The sequence below is a fragment of the Trachemys scripta genome, chromosome 5, assembly GCF_013100865.1.
Source record: "Trachemys scripta elegans isolate TJP31775 chromosome 5, CAS_Tse_1.0, whole genome shotgun sequence".
In the NCBI taxonomy this organism is placed as follows: domain Eukaryota; kingdom Metazoa; phylum Chordata; order Testudines; family Emydidae; genus Trachemys; species Trachemys scripta.
Genome location: NC_048302.1, coordinates 16,778,095 through 16,801,684, shown reverse-complemented (window position 1 = coordinate 16,801,684; position 23,590 = coordinate 16,778,095). Strand labels below are relative to the sequence as shown.

The 23,590-nt window shown below is 38.9% G+C and overlaps 1 protein-coding gene across 2 annotated transcripts in view; it reads right to left on the bottom strand.

The window, feature by feature from the left end:
• STPG2 (sperm tail PG-rich repeat containing 2) overlaps positions 1 to 23,590 on the bottom strand; it is a 390,487-nt gene that overhangs the window by 110,233 nt on the left and 256,664 nt on the right. For both annotated transcript variants that reach the window (XM_034772658.1, XM_034772657.1), the window contains one exon: positions 9,575 to 9,690. In XM_034772658.1, the coding sequence (XP_034628549.1) occupies positions 9,575 to 9,690 (116 nt within the window). The remainder of the gene's footprint in view (positions 1 to 9,574; positions 9,691 to 23,590) is intronic.

The following is a 23,590-nucleotide window of genomic DNA, read 5'->3' as shown; positions in this document are numbered from 1 at the left end:
AAGCCTTGGTTGCAACATGTCACTAAAGATACATTTTTTGCACTCTCATCTAGATTTTTTTCCACCAAACTGCGGAGCAGTGAGCGACAAGCACGGCGAGCGATTTCACCAGGACATTGCAACAATGGAGAAACGCTATCAGGGCAAATGGAGCCCATCAATGCTTGCAGACTATTGTTGGACAGTGACAAGAGATGCTCCATTTAATGAATACAAGAGACAAGCCAAGAAGCGCCGAGTAGACACTCAATAGGACTAAACTATGTACATAATAGTTTTTTGCCTTTTGTTTCATAATAAATTTTATTTATATAACCCTTTTGCTGATTTTTAAAGTGTTACATAAACAGGACAGGTGAAATATTATCGTGTAAAGCAACCATAAAAACATGAAAATACCTAGGTTTACAATTTATGATTAAAATTCTACTATCTACACAATATACATAGACATAAAATGTAAAAACTTAAATATCTTAGAAACAGCAGCCAAACAGTAGTTGTTTTAATTGTCATATTTGAATTCAGCACATCAAAATACATAATAAATAGCACATTTTATCTCTGAAGCAGACGACGTCTCAAAAAATTGTAGACTAGTGTGATTTGTGATCCATTATAACCTCCCAGTCCTTTTCTGCAGTACTTCTTGCAGTCATTTCCCATTTTGTATTTGTGCAATTGATTATTCCTTCCTAAGTGGAGTACTTTGCATTTGTCCCTAATGATTTTCATCCTATTTATTTCAGATCATTTTTCCAGTTTGTCACGATCACTTTGAATTCTAATCCTATCCTCCAAAGCGCTTGCAATCCCTCCCCAGCTTGTGTGAGGCTTGAGCAAAGAACTAAGCCCCAGATCTATGAAGGGATTTACAGATAGATTTTTATGCAGAGTAAACGGGGGAGGAGGGTTGAACAGAATGATCTGGCCACCCTCATAACCTCAGTGCAGTGGTTATTGCACTCATCTGGGATGTGGGAGACCCACATTCAATTTCCCTGTTGCCTGATAAGAAGGAATTTCAAAGAGGTACCCCCCTTTCCCTGAGGCCTGGACTATAGAGCCATTCTGTCTGTCTGTCTTTCTCTCTCTCTCTCTGGCCCAATTAATATTTAATACAAAGTGGAACAGCTTCAACAAGAGAGATCCACACCAGAATATTCCATAGTCCAATGGCACTCACCTGAAAGGTGAGGAGCCCCTGTCCAAATCCTTTCTCCTCAGCAGGCAGAGGTGGGAATTGAACAGGGCATTCTCACATCCAATTTCAGGGTAGCAGCCGTGTTAGTCTGTATCCTCAAAAAGAACAGGAGTACTTGTGGCACCTTAGAGACTAACAAATTTATTAGAGCATAAGCTTTCGTGGGCTACAACCCACTTCTTCGGATCACATGCAATTGAGCATCCTAACCACTGGGCTAAACCACTCCTCCCCACCATCAACCATTTTGCAGTGAGTTAGGCACGCTCAGAGCATGCCTTCTAGATAGGGCCTTTCAGGTGACATAAGTGTTTGAGTCGGGGGTCTGTGGATTAGTAGCAACTACATCAGGGGTTTAGGTGCCTATGTCCTTTTTTGGATCTGGACCTAACCTTTTGGTTTCTGGGAATCAGTTATTACAGAATTTTCCCCTGTTGCCAGCTCTTACAATTTTAATCATGAATCTCACATTATTTGGGGGTTTTCTTAAGCCCCCCCCCACACACACACACACACACACTCCTAGAGTCGTGATTACATGAGAGTCTTACCAAAGTTTCAAAAGCTATAATTTTTAAGCCTGAATTATTGTTTTTGAATGCAGAAGGCTGGCAGTACTGCTTTTGTATCCTGTTACACAATTTTTCTGTAATGGATTGTTAAAATGGTTTGGTCCTCTTTACACTAGAGAATAAACAGTTTTAAATCCTGGCCATAAGTGAAAGACACTTAGGGCTATCTGTGGTTGACATATGTTAGGGTTTTCTACACAGGGAAATAACCTGAAATAACTTCTGCTATAGCTCCACTCTTATTCCACACTGAGTGCCTTTGGGGAGTTTAATACACTTTGAAAATGGATTAAGCTAATCTAAAGTGCCAAAAGGCATCCTTAGTGCAGAGTAAGTGTCTCCACACAGGAGCTACTGCAGAATAGCTATTGCACTTTAATTTCACACCCTAGCTTATTTCACAGCAGCTTCCACATGTTGACAAGCCCTTATTATTGCAGGTCATTTTCCCAGTGCAGCAAAGGCTCAAGAGTTTGAATGTAAAAATATGGAGAGAAGCATTACATCCATATCGAAGAAGAATCTGAAATCTCCTTATCAAGTTATGGGCAATCCATGTTATATTGTCCTTATTATGGTGGAATTGTTGTAAAACTCTTGAAATCAGAGGGACTAATGGAAAAGGCTCAATATGGAGAAGATATTCTGTCAATTGCTCCTTTCTTCCCTGCTGCAGGAGAGATCCTTTTTGTTTAACTATGGAAGACACCGGCCAGTTTTATTATCTAATAATGCTGAGTAAACACAGTTTATCCATTGTCTGCGCAGAACATTTCGGATTAACTAAATTTACATGGAAGATTTAATTTTCAACTGAAATATTTGGGTTACAGGAACGTCAAATTAATCTCTCCCATGCTGAAGATAAATCAAGGTATTTCAAAGAGTAGCCTTGCTCCTTATTGCTCTCTGGCTGTTGAGGTTTGAGTCTGCAATCACCATGTCTGACCTGACAGCTGCATTGTCTGTACCCTGCTCTTGTATGTCAGTGAGGCTTCTTAACTCTTGCAAATTGATCTAAAACTTGTACTCTGTTCAGAAATTTTTCCCTAAAGCAATCTGGTCTTTCAACAAGGCACCCAAACCAAATATAGTAGCATCTGTAGTTAGAATAACCAGCAGTGAGTATTCATGCAAAGAAGATAAATCGCCATCTGGCTGAGACCAAGCAGCGGAAGTGTCAGACCCAAAAGTGATTTTTTTTTCCAGATAAGCAAGTGAAAACAGAGAAGTGTAGTGAACTCCATACATAATCTTACCTACTAACACTACTCAACATATGGTCTATGCAAAACAAAACAACCTTTTATTTGTTTTACTCAGACAATTAAAGGAGAACACCATTCACTTAATGAGGAAAGAAGAAGCAGGTATACAAAGTGGCAGGTCATCATGTTGGGGGACTTAATACTACACAAATAATAAATTGTATAATTATGGCCCTGAGTTTCATGCAGTTTGTTGCTTTCCATGGCAACACAGAATAACTAATTTGTTCAGTTAGCTGCAAGCATATCTAGTGGACCTGAGAAATAGATAACTATCTTGTTTGAGACTTTGGGGTATAATTTCAGCACTTTATACTCAAAAGTGCCATTTATATTAAAAAACTAAAGAGTTCCACAGTCCCAACAATCACCTTCTTAAATTATAAACTTGTTTCAAATGACAATTTATTTTTAACATTAACAATGATTAACAAGATCTGCAGCTAGTGTAAATTGGAGTAACTCGTTTAAATTCAACGGAGCTACTCTCATGTGCACTAGCAGAAAAATTTCCCCAAGATTTCTTGGCACTTTTGATATCTGTAAAACCTTAATAAAAATTGTAAAAATTTGAAGCATCTTTAAAATTTGATAAGCATGTAGTACAAAACTTGTAAATAAAAATAAAAATTTAAAATATAAGAAATGAATGGAACTATTTTAAAAGTACACATTAGGCACAGGTAACTCCCAACATTTTATGTCCTTTGTGGACAGGAGATGAAATATATTGCGTGAGGCTTTTTATAAATTACTTTGAAAAAACTGTTGTATAGGCACATATAACCCAGAAGATTAGAGAGAATGAGTGGGAAGTGTTGTTAGAATCCAGAGGTTAAAACTAATTGAAATGAACTAATAGCTCTGCACCAGAATACACCATGAGAAAAGGATAAAGTTCTCCACTAGCAAAAGGTCAGGCCAGTCCTTATCTTTTAGTAATTTGATTTATCCTTCCTTTGTTAAAACCCCCACTGGAAGAAATAGGCAGCCTCTAGCACATATGGTACTGACTATATAAATAATTCCTAATCACTCTGAACAGGTGCCTAATTGAAGGGTCACTCTGGTGTTTAATGGTGTCAAATGCTGCATTATTGTGCTCATATTGGTCTGCTACTATTATAACTAGGGCCCTACTAAATTCACGATTCATTTTAGTCAATTTCACAGTCACAGGATTTTAAAAATAGTAACTTTCATGATTTCACCTATTTAATTCTGAAATTTCACAGTGTTATAGTTGTAGGGATCCTGATCCAAAAAGAAGTTGTGGAGTAGTTGCAAGTGGTTATTGTGGGGGTGGGGTTGCAGTACTGCTACCCTTAATTCTGCGCCTCTGCGGACAGCGGCGCTGCCTTCAGAGCCGGGCAACTAGAGAGCACTCGCTGCTGGCTGGGAGCCCAGCTCGGAAGGCAGAGCTGCTGCCAGCAGCAGGGCCGAAGTAAGGGTGGAGTGGTATGGTATTACCACCCTTACTTCTGCACAGGTGCCTGCACAGCTGGGCCCTCAGGCAGCAGCTGCCACTCTCTGGCCACCAGCTCTGAAGGCAGCAGTGCAGAAGTAAGGGTGGCACGGTATGGTATTGCCATGCTTACCTCTGCACTGCTGCTGGCAGGGTGCTGCCTTCAGAGCTGGGCACCTGGCCAACAGCTGCTGCTCTGCAGCTGCCCAGCTCTGAAGGAAGCACAGAAGTAAGGGTGGCAATACCGTGACCCCCCCTGCAACTCCCTATTAGGTCAGGACCCCCAATTTGAGAAATGCTGGTCTCCCCTGTGAAATCTGTCTAGTATAGGGAAAAGACCAGCTTTCACAGTCCATGATGCATTTTTCATGGCCCTTTGGTACGGCCCTAATTATAACTGTGTTGGAAAAAATTATATTGTGAGCTTCTTAGCCCAAGGACCAATGTCTTGACCATATTTGTCCATTAAATGTCATGCACATCTATAGTGTTGCATAAAATAAATAATAATATTGTACATATTAAATTCTATGTAGTCAAGCAACATTTTAGAGTAACAAAAATATTTCCATAAGTGCCTTTCCTACTCTTCAATTACATTTCACCAGTTTTTATAATTACTCCATACATTAGGCCAAAGATCACATTAATATTATATCCACAGAAGGCGATAAAATGTTCCATGTCTGGAAAATTGAACAAAATTGCCAGTTACATCATAAAAAGGTGTCACACAGATAAGCTGGCATACCAAAAAGAACTGACATACTTGCTTTCACACTGTCAAGTAAAGGGGTGACAAGTATTATGACTGAAATGTTTACACTCTTTGCTACATTTAACAGTGTTAAAAACAAGTAATTAATTTGCACTCACTGTACAGCTTTTTTGAGGGTTATAACTTTTATTAAAATGTCTGCCAATTAAAAAGAAAGACAAAACTAGAACTGTGCATTAGCACAATTTTTCAAAAGAAGCATTATCCCTTAGTATACTGTATGGCACTGGTTTGATTTTCTAAGATATTTCAATGGGACTTGCAGCTGCTTAGCACCTCTGAAAACCAGACAACTCATTCCATTTCGAGACCTTCATTTCTACAGGCCATACTGTGCCACCAGTTTTCAAGTAGAACACACCAGTGAAATCAGTTCTGCTTAAAAAGCGATGTCATGATTATGGCACTATGTCATTTATGGAAGTTGTACAAAACATTCTGGGTTTGCTCCTCCCACATCTCTTGACACTTTAACCTAGGTGAAAAGGATGGAGTGGCATAAGTTGTTCTAAAAGAGTAGCTAGCCAGGGCTGCGGCACTGGAGATTCTGGGCAGTGCTGGACCTTTAGGGCCTAGGCTGCCATAACTGATGACACACACCCCAGGGCTATCTAAAAGATGGTGAATGTTGCAGAACAGCCCAGGATTCTGAGGGTGCAGAGGTGGTTTACCATCACTTTACTGCACGCCTGCGCTGAGCTCCAAGTTATTTGTTGCATCTAGACTTAGAGCCACAGCACAGACTCTCACCCGCCAAGTACAGTTTGAAATAAAACTATTTCAGTAAGCGGAGAGAATTTTTTTTGTATTCAGACTAAGGACCTTTATTCCCATTAACCTTTCTTGAAACAGTTTCCATATTCTAGACCATAAGGGTCTGATGTCACAGTTCATACTCACATGGGTACAGGCTTCAGAACTGGGCCCTAACAGTTCATCATCAAATATTAGGAAGGAAAAAAAATAGAATTGTGTTACATATTCTTTTTAACTCTCTGAAGGCTCATTTTAGTCTACTTCTGACTAACAGGAAGTCCAGTGGCAAAAATAATTCTTTACTTATTCTGCTTCACAATTATGGCAGTGAAAATAAATGAACAGCACTCTATATTACTGGATCCATAGGGACTTATGATGAGTCATGCAATATAAACATCATGGTCATAGGTACTTGTGTATTTCAGTTTATATAAACACACACAACTTTCTTGTAGTAAACAAAGCAGTGTAACTTGAGAAGTCTAATGTATAATAAACTAGGTAAACATTACTTCAAATATAAATAGAACTTCAGTAATATCTCTAGGCTCGTCATGATCAGAGTATTGTAGCAGTGTATAGTGTGATACCATGACCACAGAACTTACTGAAAAATTCACCCCTTTGTGTGGAATTGTGCTCCAGGATCCCAGCTTACATTGAAAAAAAGCATGTTTCTAGCCTGTATGGTGGTGGAAATAAACTTGCAATTGATAATGGAATGTAAACCAATGAGGTGTCACCTGATGGGCTCTGCGGAGAGTCTGAGACAATAAAGGTTTGGATTGTCCAGTGGACTCTGCATTGCTGTAGCCATGAAACATAGCACTTTTAAAAGATGCCACTGAATTCAGTTTTTTTGCTGAAGAATTTACCATTTTTCTGCGGCTAGGCATTAAACACTGCTTTTTTCGACCACCTGCCCTGCCGGGACCTGACTGCAACAGCCTGTTGTTTTGCACCTCTCCACTACAAAGAGGTGTTAATTACAACATATTTTCCATACACTGTTCCATGAAGCATGACAGCATGAGATCAAAGGAGCTGAGAAGCTGGAGCTCTTCCCTTCCCTGCAATATGGAGGAAGGAGATTCTGAGTCATGCCACTGGGAAAACATTGCAGGAACACAAGGGTAGGAGGCAATGGGCTGTCCAAAGAGTACACTAAAAAAATCCCTCCAGAAATAAATCACTATCAAAAATAATCATTTATGAATTTTATGTCAAGGAGTAGATTCAACTAGGAGCCAGTTGTGTCGGTGGAAGCAGATGGGTGTGTGAATGAGATGGGAATGAAATAGCTATAGAATAAGCGTATATTGCTATGGAAATTTGCCCTGTTTTGCCACAACATGCATAGGGCCCTAATCATGATATGTGCTTTTATAGCCACAAAATTCTGATTGTTAAAATTGTCATCATCAAAATATGTATTGGATGTCTGACCACCTGCACTGTAAAAGCAATATGTTAAACAACAGTACAACATTTATAGTTTTTAATATAGTTGCAACATACACAGGGGAGAACAGACAATAAAAATGACACCACTGAGTCCTTTACTGTTAAAAACTGAAAAGTTAACGCTTACTAAAATTATGTATATCAAACTAAAGCACAGAACTCTACCATTATGCTTTTCCACTATGAATTAATTAATTTTAAATTATTTCTAATATACAGTCATATGATACACCAGTTCCTGTCCATAACTAAACACAGGATTAAGACTAACCAAGGCCCGGCTGACTTCCCCAAAACGCTCCAATCCCTCTGCATCTTCAGACTGGATGAACACCACATAAAATCAAGCAGAAGCAAAAGTACACAACACATGCTCATTTTTCCCATCAGATGCAGGCAAAAACAGATGAATGCAACCAAAAATACTACATTAGTATTGGAAATGACAAAATCATTCAAAAATATAGCTCCATCATTGCAGCATCATGTATTTAAAAAAAAATCCAACAAATTTCATTTCCCACTACTGAATCCAATTAGTCCCTCAGCTATGTTTAGAAGAATTGGACTCATGCTGACATCCGATCCACAGAGAGGTCTCCCAAACATTCCCTCTGATACAGAGTCCCCATTTACTCCTGACTGATGCAATTACTGATAGAGTTACTGTATGCGTATTCTGTATGTGTATGTGTATTCTGCTTCCCTAACCTTCAATTGTCCCCTTCAATGATTTTTTTTCTTGTTTAGAAATTTGCTCAACTTTTCTTATCTCTTCCCTTTGTCAAGCCATTCCCTTTTCTATAAAGTCTCTCTTCCCTCTTACTCTGTTTTCCATGTTTTTGCTCCATTCCCTATCTTTCCATCCTTCATCCTTCCAATTACTTCATCCTCTGTGACCCCCATCTCACCACCTCTTCTTCTTTGTACTTCCCCAATCTCTCTCTCCATTATCCCTTTGATACTTGACACAAAATCTGTGCCACAACCGGGAACTGAACTCAGAACTCCTAATTCACAGTACACTTCCTTGACTGCAAAACCATCTTTCCTTTCCCCCAATGATTACACTGCATTTCCTTCTCCTCAAAAGTTGTAAGGAAAGGATCAGGCAAGGTTCCTTGTGGCAGCACCTATTCCCCCATAGGACAGAGGAACAACGATGAGATAAATTGGATCTCTTTTTTACCCCATCCCCCATGGAGTAGAAAGCCAACAGGGTCCAAGGGTGGAGCAGAACAGGAGGGGGAAGGGAAGAGGCTTTCTACAGATACTGTTGCTCTAGAAAGAGTAGTTAGTCAGAGGGGAACTAACAGAGGCCTTTTTCCTTCCCCTTCTTGCTCCACATCTTCACTTCAGTCTCTTGCCTCCCATTTCATTGCCTGGGAAGACCAGCTAATGTGGCGGAGTTTCCTCAGACCTAATCCCAAGTAGCAGTGCATTTGGCACATAATTGCCACCCAGAGATGAGAGAGCCGTGTCAGGGCAATTGTAGCAATTAGTTATATGGCGAAGGCTGCCCTTCCATTGCTCTTTCATTGAGTTTTCTGCTCCACAGAGCTAGGCCCCCTCCCTCAGTTGGCCGTCAGTCAAAGATGTTTAATTTGCTCATGGCTAAATTCATGTTGGAATACATAAGTATAACACAAAGCAAAGATTCGGGCACTGAAAGTGTACTATAATTCATTACACTGAGCAACAGAGGGAGCAAAGGCTAATCAAAGAAGCAATATTTATTTACTCCCATCTGACTCAGTAGTGAATAACAGGTCTGAGGTGAGCCTCTACTCCAGCATCTATTTAAAGCACATACAGTAGGTATGTTGACAAATTGTCATTTACTCTGCTTATTACTGGTCACATTTTTAAAACCTGGCCTCCATTCCTGTTCCCACAATTTGGGAATTGTCATTTAGATAGCTAAATATAGACTGTCCCTACAAATCATGTTAAATGCCTAAATACTGCCAGGAAAACTACAAGCACAACAAAAGCAATCTAGCTAAGGCAAGATTGAAAAATCAGCCCCAGTATGTGACTGAGAACACAGCCATATCAACAAACCTCATAAGCTCCTGGACCGGGAGTAATCTCTTTCACGTCCTTAAAACGCTCCACTCTGGAAACAAATAGGGAAATACTGGAAGCTGACTTCACTACAGGATTGTATGTCCCAGGTCCTAAGGTGTGGGGGAAAGAAATAATTCATTAAGTAAAGAATTCTTTTAAATGGCTGTTAATAATAATCTTAGAACATTGTTTGACTAGTATATAGTTTATATATATCCTGCAACCTTACTGCCAGATGTCCTGCAACGTTTGTTTTTCCCTTTAAAATGTAATGTTCATGAAAGTCACCAGAAACAGCATTGTGGACTGAAACATTCAGAATAATTCCAACACAAAGAAAAGCAGTATAAACTTATCCACACCATTCTATCAATGTGGCTGAACTCTGTGTTTTGAGGGACTACCTTCAGAGGAAAAGCAGTACTGCAGACTCGACTACCATTTAGTCCTTGGCTTCTCTGCTGAAATGTGAGCTGTTGTAGTAACTCTTGTACTTCTGAGAGGAGAATGTGATGACTACACAATATATGGAATCAGGTGACTTTGGATGGTATGTTAGAAAAGAGAATCTAGTGGAATCTGGTTGGGAGCTGGTGATGAGGTTTTGTTTGTTTGTTTTCTGGTTGTCTGCACTACAAAACATCCTTGCAGTCTTGACTTAGACATTCTATCACCATGTATCTAACCTTACCTTTTTCAGAGCAAAATAGTAACAATGCCTGAGTCCTCTATTAGTACCACAGTAGAGGTACTCTGGTGGTGAATTACAGCTACAAAATTTGCTAGTACCTGCAAGGTCTCAGTGAATACGTTGAGAAGAGCTCAAAGAATGTGTGAGGATGAGATCAAAGTTGCTGCCAGCATGAATTTTGTGTAAATTATAATCTTTTGTTGGCTGTGTGCATAAGATGTGTGTAGAAAGAATCACAGCTTCACTGAGTCAAAGAATTTATCTTTTGTTTTCTTACTTTCTTCATATTCCTCTGCAGTCTTTGTATTGCCTCTATATTTAGCATAGGATAATTAGCATATGTTGCTAATTTAATAAAATCTTTATATTTTTAAAATAATTAATGGGACAAACTCTATCTATTATAACAGTGCAAATTCTGAATCACTGCACTGAATTCAATGGAGTTACTCAGGACACCAGCATAACAGAGAGCAGAATTTGGCCCTCCATTAAAAGTAAAATAAGGTGTTGATTTAATTCTTCTCTGAAACATATGAAAGCAATTGGTGTTCCACTAGCCAAACTGACATATCTAACTCCTAACAAATTTGGTTCCTCAAAAAGCTATGAAATTGTGTGCAAATGTGTGTGGCCACAGACTGAGTCTCATAGTTGGCGCCCTGTGATGATAACAAAAAGCAGCAGGGCGTGCTGAGCAAAGGTGTCCATGATGGTGAGTTAAATACTTTGATCTCTCTCTCTCTCTCTTTCTCTCTGAATACAATCCAATACATAATGAATGACTTTAAAATTAGTAATAAATATCTCCTTACAAGTGATGCAACACTAAAAGTGTAAAAGATCAGCATTTTTGTTATTCTAATAACTGAATATCATACACCTTACCAGTAATCGAGGGCAGGGAGACCAGGTTGGTTTTGTTTTTGTTTTTATGTAAAACAAAGTTCTGCAAAAAAATCTTTCTTACTTAAATGCCTAAACTGGGGTTTTCAAAGGAGACTATTGGAGTTAGGCACTCAATTGCAGTTTTATACACCTAACTCCCTTAGTCTCCTTTGAAAATCCCAGTCCTACTGTATACTGAGGCTCAAATTATGTTCTCAGTTGCCCCAGTGGAAAACCAGAGTAATTCTATTTACTTCCCTTAGTTACTCCACATAAGTACTCAGATATTTAAAAGAATAATTTTATCCTTATGCATTTTTAAACATCTGAAATAAGGGTACATAAAATAGTATGTGAACTTATAAGCAAACAGTAAAAACGTATCACTTTGTGTGCTTTCAGAAAACCCACAGTCACAGGACTACCAAAAAGGAATCAGTGACCAGAGAGAAAGAATGTTAAACTCGACTGTAAACCATTTTTGAAGAAAAAAGATTATTGTCATGATTTATAGATGAGGCTGATAATACTTCCATCAGTGTCTAACAGATAGAAACAGATTATTTGTTCATCCACATAATTTATAGCCAAATGGTTTAGCCTTGCTTGCAGGAAACATTTCCCATCAAATTTGTTTTAAAACTCTCTTCCCCTCCTGCCCCAGATCTTTCTCATTAGAAATTTCTTGTTCACAATTTTTATGTAGAGATATTTTATTGGATATTTATTGAATAATATAGTATTATATAGTTTCTCTATTCAAGCAGGATACCCTGGCCTCCTGTAAGTTAAGAATTCTTGGACATCATGCTACACTTTCAACTGACCCCACCTTCATTCATTCCAAAATGATCTTCTGAATATTAAGACTTTGGTCAATGGAGGGTGAGAGTTTTGTGTTGAAATTAATTTGAAACATAAAAGAAAAGGAATATTACATAAGCATCAGTAGAAATCAGCCTTTACCATTTTTACTTCACAGGTTTGATACACAGATATCTTGACTAAAGATGTACTTACTTCGGTATTTTTTTAATCCTACTCTCACATTCACTTGCAGAATGTGTGTTCCCAATGGCAAAGGCAAATATTTTAACATTGTTTTAAAAACAGGCAATATTTATTTCCTCCCTTTAGTTTACAATTAAAACACACTATGCCAAGGTTTTAAAGATACTGATACCATGCACTTGAATTATGCTTTTACTAGCCCATGTATATTTTTGCTCTGTTCTGGTATGGAAGGTCATATAATAGGTGATTTACTGTACATTTTGGAAGATCATTTTAATATCTTCAAGAATTGCTTGTTTATTCATCTCATTATATCCTACATTTGTGGTTTCTTCGGATGTTAATATTAGCAGTATGCTACATGTTAAGTATTATTGTTAGGTCTGTTATTTCCAAAACATCAGTATAAAAACAGTACATATGAATCATTACATATGAATCATAGGTAATATGCATAGAAGGGAGAACTACATCAAGTGGCTAGAAAGTATGTGGTCCAGGGAATATTGTAAGGAAACCTGGATAATTAAGGAGTATCTTTTCAGTTCAATACCCACAAAATGTAGACACATAGGGCTCAATCCTACTAACACTGAAGTCTATGAGAATAGGATCAGGCTCATATTGTAATCAGGAATTGTGTGCCTAGTCCATGGATAACATGTACATGAATATGTACCAACCAACCACTAACACCTACTCAGGTTAATGCGACATGCAAGACTCTTGTCCAAAATAATATTGATTTTAGAACAGATTTGTCTCTAGTCTGTTACCATAATAATGATTTATATTTTTAATTTAGAAATAGATTCTCTAGTCTTACCATTTTTTACAGTAATTGCTAATGTATTTACATATGTGTCTATAGCTACTAAAGCAGGTAAATGAGTTACTCTATGGCTTTCACAGGGTATAGGGTGAAACAAGACTTCACTTATATTGCCACCTGATGTCAGTCATTTTGCTTCATTTCTGCATTATGCCTGTTTTAAGACATCTAACATTAAAAAAGTGTATTGTGTTACACAGTTTTTTATCTTAGAATATATTTCCTATTACATATGCTGCTGCTTATGTGATACAGGTCAAAGGCTTTCATTGCCTTTCCCAGCACCAGATCAGAGCTGAATTATGCAGAAGCTATCTTCAATTTATTTACCAAAATGCCACATTTTAATCACAGGTCAACGAAGAATAAAACTTCTCATTCCAAATCAAACACCTATGAAAAATCTGCCTGTATCATGATTGGTATGTAATGGGAAAATCAAGAGCAGATGATTCTTATAATTATATATTTTCCAGCCCTATGCCGGCTCACTCTCTATGAAATGTCAACCAACGCTACAGGGCAAAAATGGCAGAGAACAGGAACAATGGGTAATTTAAAGTGAAAATCTATGTTTCTGGCCCCTCAATGAGAATGTTCCAGTACATCAAAAAAGGACTGGAAAATGACTGCTTTTATAAATAAGAACTTTAAAATCCAAACTCAGATGAGAAGCATGAATTTTCTTTGTAACAAGTAGAGAATTATGAATCATACACTGCTCGCTTGCTCTTCTACATTACTGGGAAATGCTGTTACAATATCTTATGTGGGCTTACAAAAATCCACTGTCAATGAAAGCATGAATTCTGAAGAATAAAAGGGTATGCTGGAAAACGTACAATGAAAATGGGAAGTGTTGTTTTATACAATGTGTTTTAAAGTTACATGTTTTTAATATGTATGTTCTGATTTTTGTTCTAATCAAGTAACAGTAAAGACAAAAGATTAGTGCATAAGGAAATATCATCACTGCCTGGAAAACACTACTAAAATTCATTTTGATTTAAATGGCACTTCCGATTATGCTTATAAAGCTACACAGGCCATTCAGTCTGCCATATTTGTAAAACAAAATAGACATATACACAAGGATACAAAATTCTAAAAAGTTGCTACCAAAACACTCCTACATTTTGATAAAAAAAATAAACAAAATACTGCACTATATAAAACAACAGCATGCTGCACAGGGACTGATAAAGAGATAAGAATATATCTAGTTGGACTGTACTATGCCTATATGACAAGAAAAAAAATCTGTTTATAGTAGTAAATGACCTCAACATTGTTTCAACGCCATTTGCAATAAAGATCTTACCTAGAACTTGTAACAGTCATTCCTAAAAGACCTTCCATTGGCCTGGAATCATGACTCTAGTGAATTCTGCAGCTCTGCAGCAGATAACATGTTTGGAAGCAGTAGTAGGACTTCAGACACCAAGATGATGGAGACAAGTTAGTCTTGGAGACAAAATATTATGAACTTTCAGGCTTTGTGCCCCTTACAGCTGATTAAAGAGTCACTCACTATGTACAGTAGCGGTCTCTCTCTCTCTCTCTCTCTCTTTCTCAAATGTTGGAGGGTGCATGGAGTAAGGTTAAGATCAGTGCAACTGAACAGAAACTCAGCAGACTCTTAGGTTAAGCAGCAAAAACTCTCCCTGGGAGTTTAAATTTGCCTAATCAAACCAAAATAAAAACAGAATAGCAAGTTCTCTGGCCATATTTCCTTCATTCAGCTGAACAGCTTTGACATGATAATCAGAACAGTTCTCAAATATACAGAGCTTCTTGGCCCAGTATCTAAACAGCAATCCCCATGTGTTTTAAGGCTCTGAGCCCAACTCGGCTCAGCTACACCTGCTTAACTCAGGTGCAGGTAAAAGATTTAGGATTTGTGCCAGATACCTTCATGTCACTAGTAAGATACAACAAAAATACTCTGAGCACACTGTCTCTCATAATAACTTTCCCCCCACAAGGGAGCAGCAAACTAATTGGAAAACAGGAATGTGTGTGGGGTGTCTCTCCAATGACTACCTTTAAATCCTTGTTTAGGGACTATCACTTCTATTATATGTAATTTAATTTAAAAAAGAGTTCGTGCTAAGCTGTCTATGGTGTGTTGCCCATTTAATGAAGTCTATATAATAAAGGAATCTGTCTGTCAATCCAGCATCTCTGCTTTCCTTGTAGTGACAATCAGCTGCTTAAGCTCAAGGAGACACTCCCCAATAGAATTCAGAAAATGCACTCCGAACCCCCGCTAGGATGCAATCACCTCCACTCCACCACAAAAGCCTCATATATTACTGTCTGACTCCAACAGGTGCACAATTTAAGGGTGTTAGATCCCAGATGCTTCTGAATGCACAGGAAGTGGTTGAAGCCAAAAGCGTTTCTTCCATCTGCACTTTGCAAAATGAAGGCAGCCTTCTCTCTCTCCGATGCAGTCCTTGCCACAATTACCCTGTTTCTGTCACCTCTACATTGCTGTAATGTGTTCTACATGGGTGTACACCTTGGGATCATTCAGGAGCAGAAGCTAATGCAAAACACTGCACCCTACTTATTAAGTAGAGTTGCACATGGGAACAAATCAAAGCAGAACTTCATGATCTGCACTGACTACCATGGAGAATTCAGGGTATTCTAACCTTGTTACCTGAGAGATCCCCTCTCACCCTATGATATACTGCCACACTGAGCAAAGGCTCTTGAGCTAAGTTTATACCCTCAATATAAACAAGAAAAATCTGGTGGGAAGCAGAGTAGTATTTGGTTTGGGAATTTCCTTTCTCCCCCTTGATCTGTGAGTCCCTAGATTTGTAAATCATCCAGGCACGTTTCAAAGCTCATCCTTCCCCCTCCCACTTTAAGGCTGTGGAGACGATCTATTTATGGACAGTCATTTATGTTTATGTTGTAACTTTTAATGTACAGGATAAATACCCAGAGCTCTTGATGGGCACCTATTTGAAAAAAACAAATAAAATAAATACATTCCCATGGTGGGTGTCCAAATGGGCAACACACGACCAGTGCACACCACCACAGTATGTGATTGACTTTTCTGCACTCTACAATTTGGCAACACTGAAAAGATTCTGGAAGGCAAAAGGACTACCCCTACTGAATTACAGTACCATTTTTCTAAGCAAAATAAGCTGATGGGCTTCTTAACCCAATGAAACAGCCTTTCTAATTTCAGCTGTTTGTGGTCTGGGGGTAAGGTACAGAGAGAGGATAGGAGAAGAGGGAGGGCAATCTGAAGCAGGACACAGTGAGTGTGAACTCAGAAGAAATTCAGAATACAATGGGTGTGATTCTCCACTGGTGCATCCTCTGTAGTCATTTACATCTGTGAAAAGTGATGTAAACGCCTAGGTAATATTTTTACACCCACTCTGCACAGCTGAAAATGACGACACAAGGTTCAAGGCCGACCCCGGGTCTGTGATGGAAGACATTTCCAGAATAAATCAATCACTTCTCTGTACTTTATTTTTGCTTTTTTGGCATTTTCAAATGTAAATTGAATATGTAGCAACAGTTCTCTCACAGGTTGTTGAGTTCCAAAGCTGAACAATTCACTCAAATGTGAAAGATAAGTGGAAAGAGTTTCAAAAGCTTCAGAAAAGAGTTGCTGCCCCTCAACTCGTTCTCCGGCCCCAAGTTTTTGTACTTAATGTAAATTAGTTAAAGCTTTCTAAATTGCAAATATTTCTAGCTTATCAACAGCTAATATTCTGGGGAGAGGGGTAAACCTTCACACTCGTGATAATGAAGATGTGATACTAAGAAATAAGATTAATTAAATAATTTATTAATGCAGGCTATTTATCCTTTGGTACTAAATAAGAATCTTTTAAAATGATAATCCTTCTAAACACATTCTGAAAATATGCAGAAAGGCAGTCAAGCATGTCTTTCCCAAAGGTTAAAGGATGTTTGTGAATCTACTGTTGCCATTAATTTAGCCAGTAAAAACAACATGGAAAAGTTAAGAGCTTGGTTTCCAGCATAGAACGTTATAAATGCTGGATAGGTAAAACATTTAGGTTAATAGGACTCTGTGGGAGGGTTTAGGACAATCTGTAACGGGAAGGTGAGATCTAACCTGCTGAGTCTTCAGCTTGAAGCAGTGCTTTCCTGGTAGTTGCTCTGTCATCATGTTTAGCTGTAAGTCACTGTACATCTAACCCCATAAAAAAAAGATTAGAGACATTTTACACCTACTGAGGTGGTCTTATGAAAATGACATCTTCTTAGGGACTGGGATCAACAACAAAGTATTTACAGAGGCTGCAGTTAGCGTAGAATTAGCATTTGCATTATAGAAAATCCTAGTTCTTGTGTTTATAACTCAGCTGGAAAAAGGGTATCTATGTTATAACTTAGCAAACCTACAGAACCTACAGTCACCATTAAAATCTTTACAATTGCCTTGGTAAGCAATAAATGTTACTTCATTATTCTCCAAGTTGTCCCTATTCTAAGAATAGAGGAAACGGTAATACTATGGCAACATTATCTACTTGTAAAAGGCAAGTTTAATGGCGACTACATTACTGTATGTGCATACACACACACGCACACACAGATTGTAAGTCCCAGGGGAGAGACTCTATCTTTTAAATTTTTTCTATAGTGCTTAGACAGCATTGGTTCTCTCCAATAAATAAATATATTTTATATTGTCTTGATTTTCAACAAGGCAGAACACCCACCATTTTCCATTGAATTAAATGGAAACTGCATAGGCTCAGCACCTTTGAACATCAGATCTATACATTATAGGCACAATAGTAGTGAGACCTACATTAAGGATTCATAATACTTTCCATTATCCAATCACTTTGGCAAACTTGAATTATTTGAGCATAAAGTTTGAGCAAAAGCTGGTTAGCCTTCATTCAGGACAAAGAGAGTGGAAAATAGGTTGTCTTACCATTGTTAAATTTTTTCCCTGACACTTGAACTTGATATTTGGCAAGGGGATAGTCCGGGCAACAGAAAAGTGCTTTTTGCTGTAGCCATGAAATTCCATTCAGGTTTGGTAAAGTTACAAGCCATAGAAAATCACAATAGCAAATGCATAGCAGAGCTTGTTAGAAATTTGCTTTTTACATTCCTACTATATTACGCATAATCAAACCTCATGAGTTCTCCTAAAGCAGGCACACAATGAAAACTCTTTTCCACGCAGCACACAGGAAATACAAACAAGCACCTTATTAACTATAGACATCTAGTGGTACAGAAAAGTAATGAATTACAAAATCAAAGTCCACATTCATATTTTGTTTTGGTTTTTTTGATAATGCTTTTAATGGAAAATTCTACTTAAAAAAGTGACAGTAAAAATGACATTATTGAGTTCTATGTTTGTTGTCTCTCAAAGATTTCCATCTTAACATGTTCAGTTGTTTGTCTAACTGCTAGCTCACCCTGAAATCTGAGAGTCAAGCTGGGTTCTTTTCTGCCTGTGCATCAGCATCAAATAAAAAAACATTTTGAAGGTCCAATTATGCCCTTAATTAAATCAATGCAAACCACTGAATTCAAATTATGCATAATATATTCCAGCTCCTTTGCACACAGCTACATTTATTCTTCAGTGCTAACAGGAATACATTTCAGTTAAAATATATTTTTGTCACTACAGTTAATAGGACTCTGAATATACACAACAGATCTGTTGAGTAAGATGGTATCACTTATACATAGTCACTTTACAGAGCAGATGAGTACCTTAAGGCTCTATAATGCCAAGCAACTTCATTTTTACTGATCTTTTCCAAAAATGAGTAATAACTGATTATCATGCAGCTTTATAAGCTTTTCCCCAGGAATCTAAGCAATCTTTGTGTATTATCCTTTTAAGAAGGCAACCTCTATCTGGCAAAGTATTATGTTAAGTGTATATTTGGCAAGCATTCTATTATATAGTATAGTCAAAAAAGTAAGTCTAATGAGTATTTGAAATCTAAATCCAAATATATATCTGGTCTGTTCCTGATATGAAGCCAGTTTTGGATGTGTTTTGGGCATTTTACTGCCAATACACTCATCCAGCAATATAGATATAAAGGAAAATAAGAGATGTACATTTGCAAGAGTAAAAAAAAAGAAAAAGAATGTACATGGCTTTCATGGGTTTCAGTATGGCTCAAAAACAGCACAGTGATGTTTAATGTCTCCTTTAAAGGCTGAAGCAATCATTCACTTTACTCTGAGTGACCTCTGGTGGAAAGAAATACACATACACATATACATTGTCTAGCTATACTAAAAGAAGGACAGGAGACACTTGATATGATTTAATCAGGATGTAACTTTACTATTAAATGTCTGGGATTTCCCAGTAGATAAAAGTGTACCGTATAGGTAACTCCATGATCATTTCAATATCTGTGGGGGGCTTCCGCCACTCCCCTCCCTTTTCCATCCAGGTCCCTCAGTCAACCCATTGTTGGGACCTTATCATACTCCCCCTTGAGCGAGGGTTAAGGTGGGCTATAAGGAAGGGGGGTTGGCTCTCTGCTGTGCCTGTCAGACGAGCCCCAAACCTCTCCCCCCACCCCTCCGTTCCACTCCTTTAATAAACACTTCCTTGTTAAATCCTGTACCAAGCCACTTATCTGGTCACTGTATCCGTTCCCTATGGAGTACCTGCATTGGACATCTGGCCCATACTTACATAATGAATTGCGACATCATAGACTAACTCCGTTCACTATTCACTATAACAAAGCCTTCCTTGACCCCCTCCCCGCCGTCCCCCCCTCCCCACACACACACACACACACTCCACGTTGGCCAATCTGGTAATGATGGAAAAATTCCTTCCCAGATCCCCTAGAAAGGAGTCACTAGAATGATGCCTGGTCCTGACCAAACCTGGTATTTTGCCACCTCTAAGGGGAGAGAGAGTGGGTGTTGTTCCACCTGGTCTGGGGAAAAGGGGCTTCTCCTTCTGACCTTGCCCTTTATCAACTTCCCAGCCTTCCGGTCCATGGGGGATGAGTCAGCGTCGCCACACTGACCCACTCAACTTTTGCAGCAGCTTCTGAACCTCTCTCTTAACCCCCGCCCATAAAGAGTTTTACCTTTTCCCCCGGCAAGCCAGACAAGCCCCCCTGCCCCATTTAAGGTGCAGTGTAGTTATTACCAGCCACTCACTTAGGGCCATCCCTAGCCATTTGGGTGCCCTACGCAGCCCTCCCACGAGGGGGCTGTGTAGGCCCCAGGCCTCCCCCCACCAGGGTCTGGGAGGAAGGAGCTGTGAGGGGCACTTTTGGGGGCCCCACAGGCCCAGAGTTGCCCAGGGGATTAGTGGAGGACCAGGAGCAGCCCGCTCCACTTCCCTAGCCTCGGCCCCAGCCGTGTCGCTCAGGGGTGGGGGCTTGGGGGAAGGGATTTCCCCCCCCCCACCAGCAGGGTCAGGGAGCAGAGCAGCCTGGCCCCAGCCCGCTCTACTAAGCCAGCTCCCAGCACGGCACTCCACTTCCTGCCGCCGGTGAGAGCCAACCCAAGTGACATGGCTGGGACCGGGGCAAGGGAAGCAGAGCGGGCTGGGACCGCGTCTCTCCACTTCCCACCCCTGCCGGTGAGTGCGGGGTCGCTGGGGGAAGAGGTGGAATGGGGGAGGGCCGGGGGCGGAGCAAGAGGGAAGGGTAAGAGGCAGGGCGGAGGGAGTTGTCCGGGGCCCCACACCCCCCCCAGGGACGGCTCTGCCCCTTGCACAGGGTGCCGGCCGAGGGATAAGGCTGATCGCTGGAGGTGGTACTGCCGCGTATGCAGCATGCAGCTGCCTAGGGCACCATGAAATTTGGTGCCCCAAATTTCATGATGCCCTCCGCAGCTGCGTATGCTGTGTATGCCCAAGGATGGCTCTGCACTCACTTATCAAGACTACTTTTAAATATATGTTATTACATAGTTTCTTCCAGTCATCTTTTTCAGAATCATATAACAGCAGATGAGTTCAATTCAGATTCTGTATATTAAGAAGGAAGTTTTAAGTATATTTTGCTCTTCCTAATGTCCTTCACTTTAAACATGCCCTTGTTACATGAAAAACAAGAGAATTCCCAATTGCAGAACGGTACATTCCTCTGGAATTTGGCTTTTTTATATTTGGTGGGTTCCTTTGTCTTCTGGGGTTATAACCTAAACCAATCAAATGTTATTTCATCCTTATTATATTGTAATCAGTAGACAATTGTCGAAGACCAAGTTCTGACTTTGGATTTCTTTAATGAGTCTTCATCAAACTTATCTGATGATTCTTGTAAAGTACTGAGGCCTTTATTAAAATGTATACATCTAATGTAAAGGAAAGCACTTACAGCTATCACATGCAAGACGTACAGTCCTAAAAATGAAAGATTTATTCAATTTATATATGTATTGAGACTGTGATGTTTGCTTTGTGCTAAATCTAACATGCAACTAGATAAGAAATAGCAAAAACACCACACCCAAAATTAAGAACAGATATCCAGAGGGTCACAGTCAACATTTTCAATAGCTTACATTAAGCATTTTTGACACAGAGCAATATTAAAAACATCTTTACAGAAACAGAAAAATATGTTTTTATTATTTGAAGTATTCATAAAAATGTCAAAAACTGTTGATGCACTCTAAAGAGTTTTGACCAAGAAAATTATTACTATTCATAACTGCTGATCGCTGCAGTATCCCCTCTTATTTAACAATGTCCATGAAAAAAAGAGAAACATATTAGGTCTCTGCTTCAGCAAATACTGAAATCTATTTATATGCAAATAAGCTATCCATTATTAGTATGAGAAGAGACTTAGGCATAAAGGGAGAAATAAATTATCACTGGAAACGCTTAATGAAATCTACTTCAAAACATAACATTTTACAAGAGCCCTCACTCATGTAATATTTGTTCAAGCCTAGAAAGGAATTGGTGAGTTCTGCACTTAGATGAGATCTCATACTACAATATTTCCCATGCCAATTTGTTTTATAAAATGCATTTATTCTTTCCTTAGAAACAACCTGATAATTATAAATCCACAGTTTCCTTGTGAAGGGCTGCATTTTCAAACTACAATGGACTTCGGTGTTCCTTTCACATTATTACAAGGCAGTGGTTTTTTTTTTAAGCACTTTATTTTTGTTAACCTATGTTGTTGCTAATTTATGCAGAACAAATCAACATCATTGACAATTCCTGTATTAACCAAGGAACAAGCATCTGAGTGAGGTGTAGGCTGAGTACTACTGAGTTCTAAACCCAGGACTGACACTGACTAAACACTAGGAGATTCTGCCTCAATTTCTCTACATATAAAATTGGGATTCATAACAGCTTTCGGGGTTCTGATGATTAGTTAATGTTTGTACAGCGCTTTGAAGCTGGAAAGACCTTTTTAAGAGTGATTATTATTGTTAGATGACCGCTACCAGCTCAAAATAAATAAGAAAGGGATAAATTCCCAGTTTGAATTAGATTTGTCCATGAATCTACTCACATTCCAAGTATCTGAATCTTGTGCAGAACATTTTCAATAAGGAACCTTGACTCTGGGCTGAAACAGCACGGGCCTATTGACCTTGAACAGTCTCAGTTCTCAAAACAGAGCTCCTTCCTGGCTCAGCATGACTTCTTAGCATGACTTTGGCTCAGTGATGTTAAGCATTCCATAGTCTGAAGTCTTTCTTTTGTAGGCATGCCATGTCAGCTGAACCCACCATCACAACTGGGCAGGTTGCAAAGCTCACCTATTAACACAACATGCTGCCTGTTTTTTCTGGAGATCCAGGGAGAGGTAGCTTGAGTCCTTTAATGGCCACTAGGCCATTACGTTAACATCATTTAACTGATATATTTGTGTATATATATATACACACACACACTATGAGTATGGTTAATCAACACATAAAATTATGATGAATAAATAAATGACTTATTAAACAATACAGCTGTTAGTGTCACAAACAGTAAAGTGAAAGGATGCAGTTCCCTGCTGTTTAGGTGTCTGTGATATTATCAACACTTGCAGAAACACAGATCTTGGACTTTGGGTCACAGATAGAATTGTAATTATTTCTCATTTTAAGCTTACATATGTACTATTAGAGCCTGATCCTGAGCGGTACTGAGAACCTCAAAGGCTGAGAACTCTCAATTCTCACTAACATCCAGTGGAAATGAGAGGGCTCAGAACCTCACAAGAGATTCTTAGTACATTGCAGAATTATGCCTTTTATGATCTGATATTTAAAACAATTTTTATAAATGTTTTTCTGTTCATTTTTATAAACCTAAGAAGCACAGAGCTCATGTCACTGTTTGACAAACCTAAGTGAGGGTCATTTCTAAAGCCAAACTTTGCTCTTAGTTTGTATTTACCATGCTGTAACCATCTCCATTAAAGTCAATAAAGTTACTCTGGATTTATAATGGTATAAATGTGAGCACATGAGTAATGGGAGAGATGCAGGCATGTAGTTTTCTGCAAATTAACAGAAAAACAAAAATAAGACCAAGATATCAAGAAGCAGTCTTGATAGAACAAAAATAAACCTTCCATCTGCA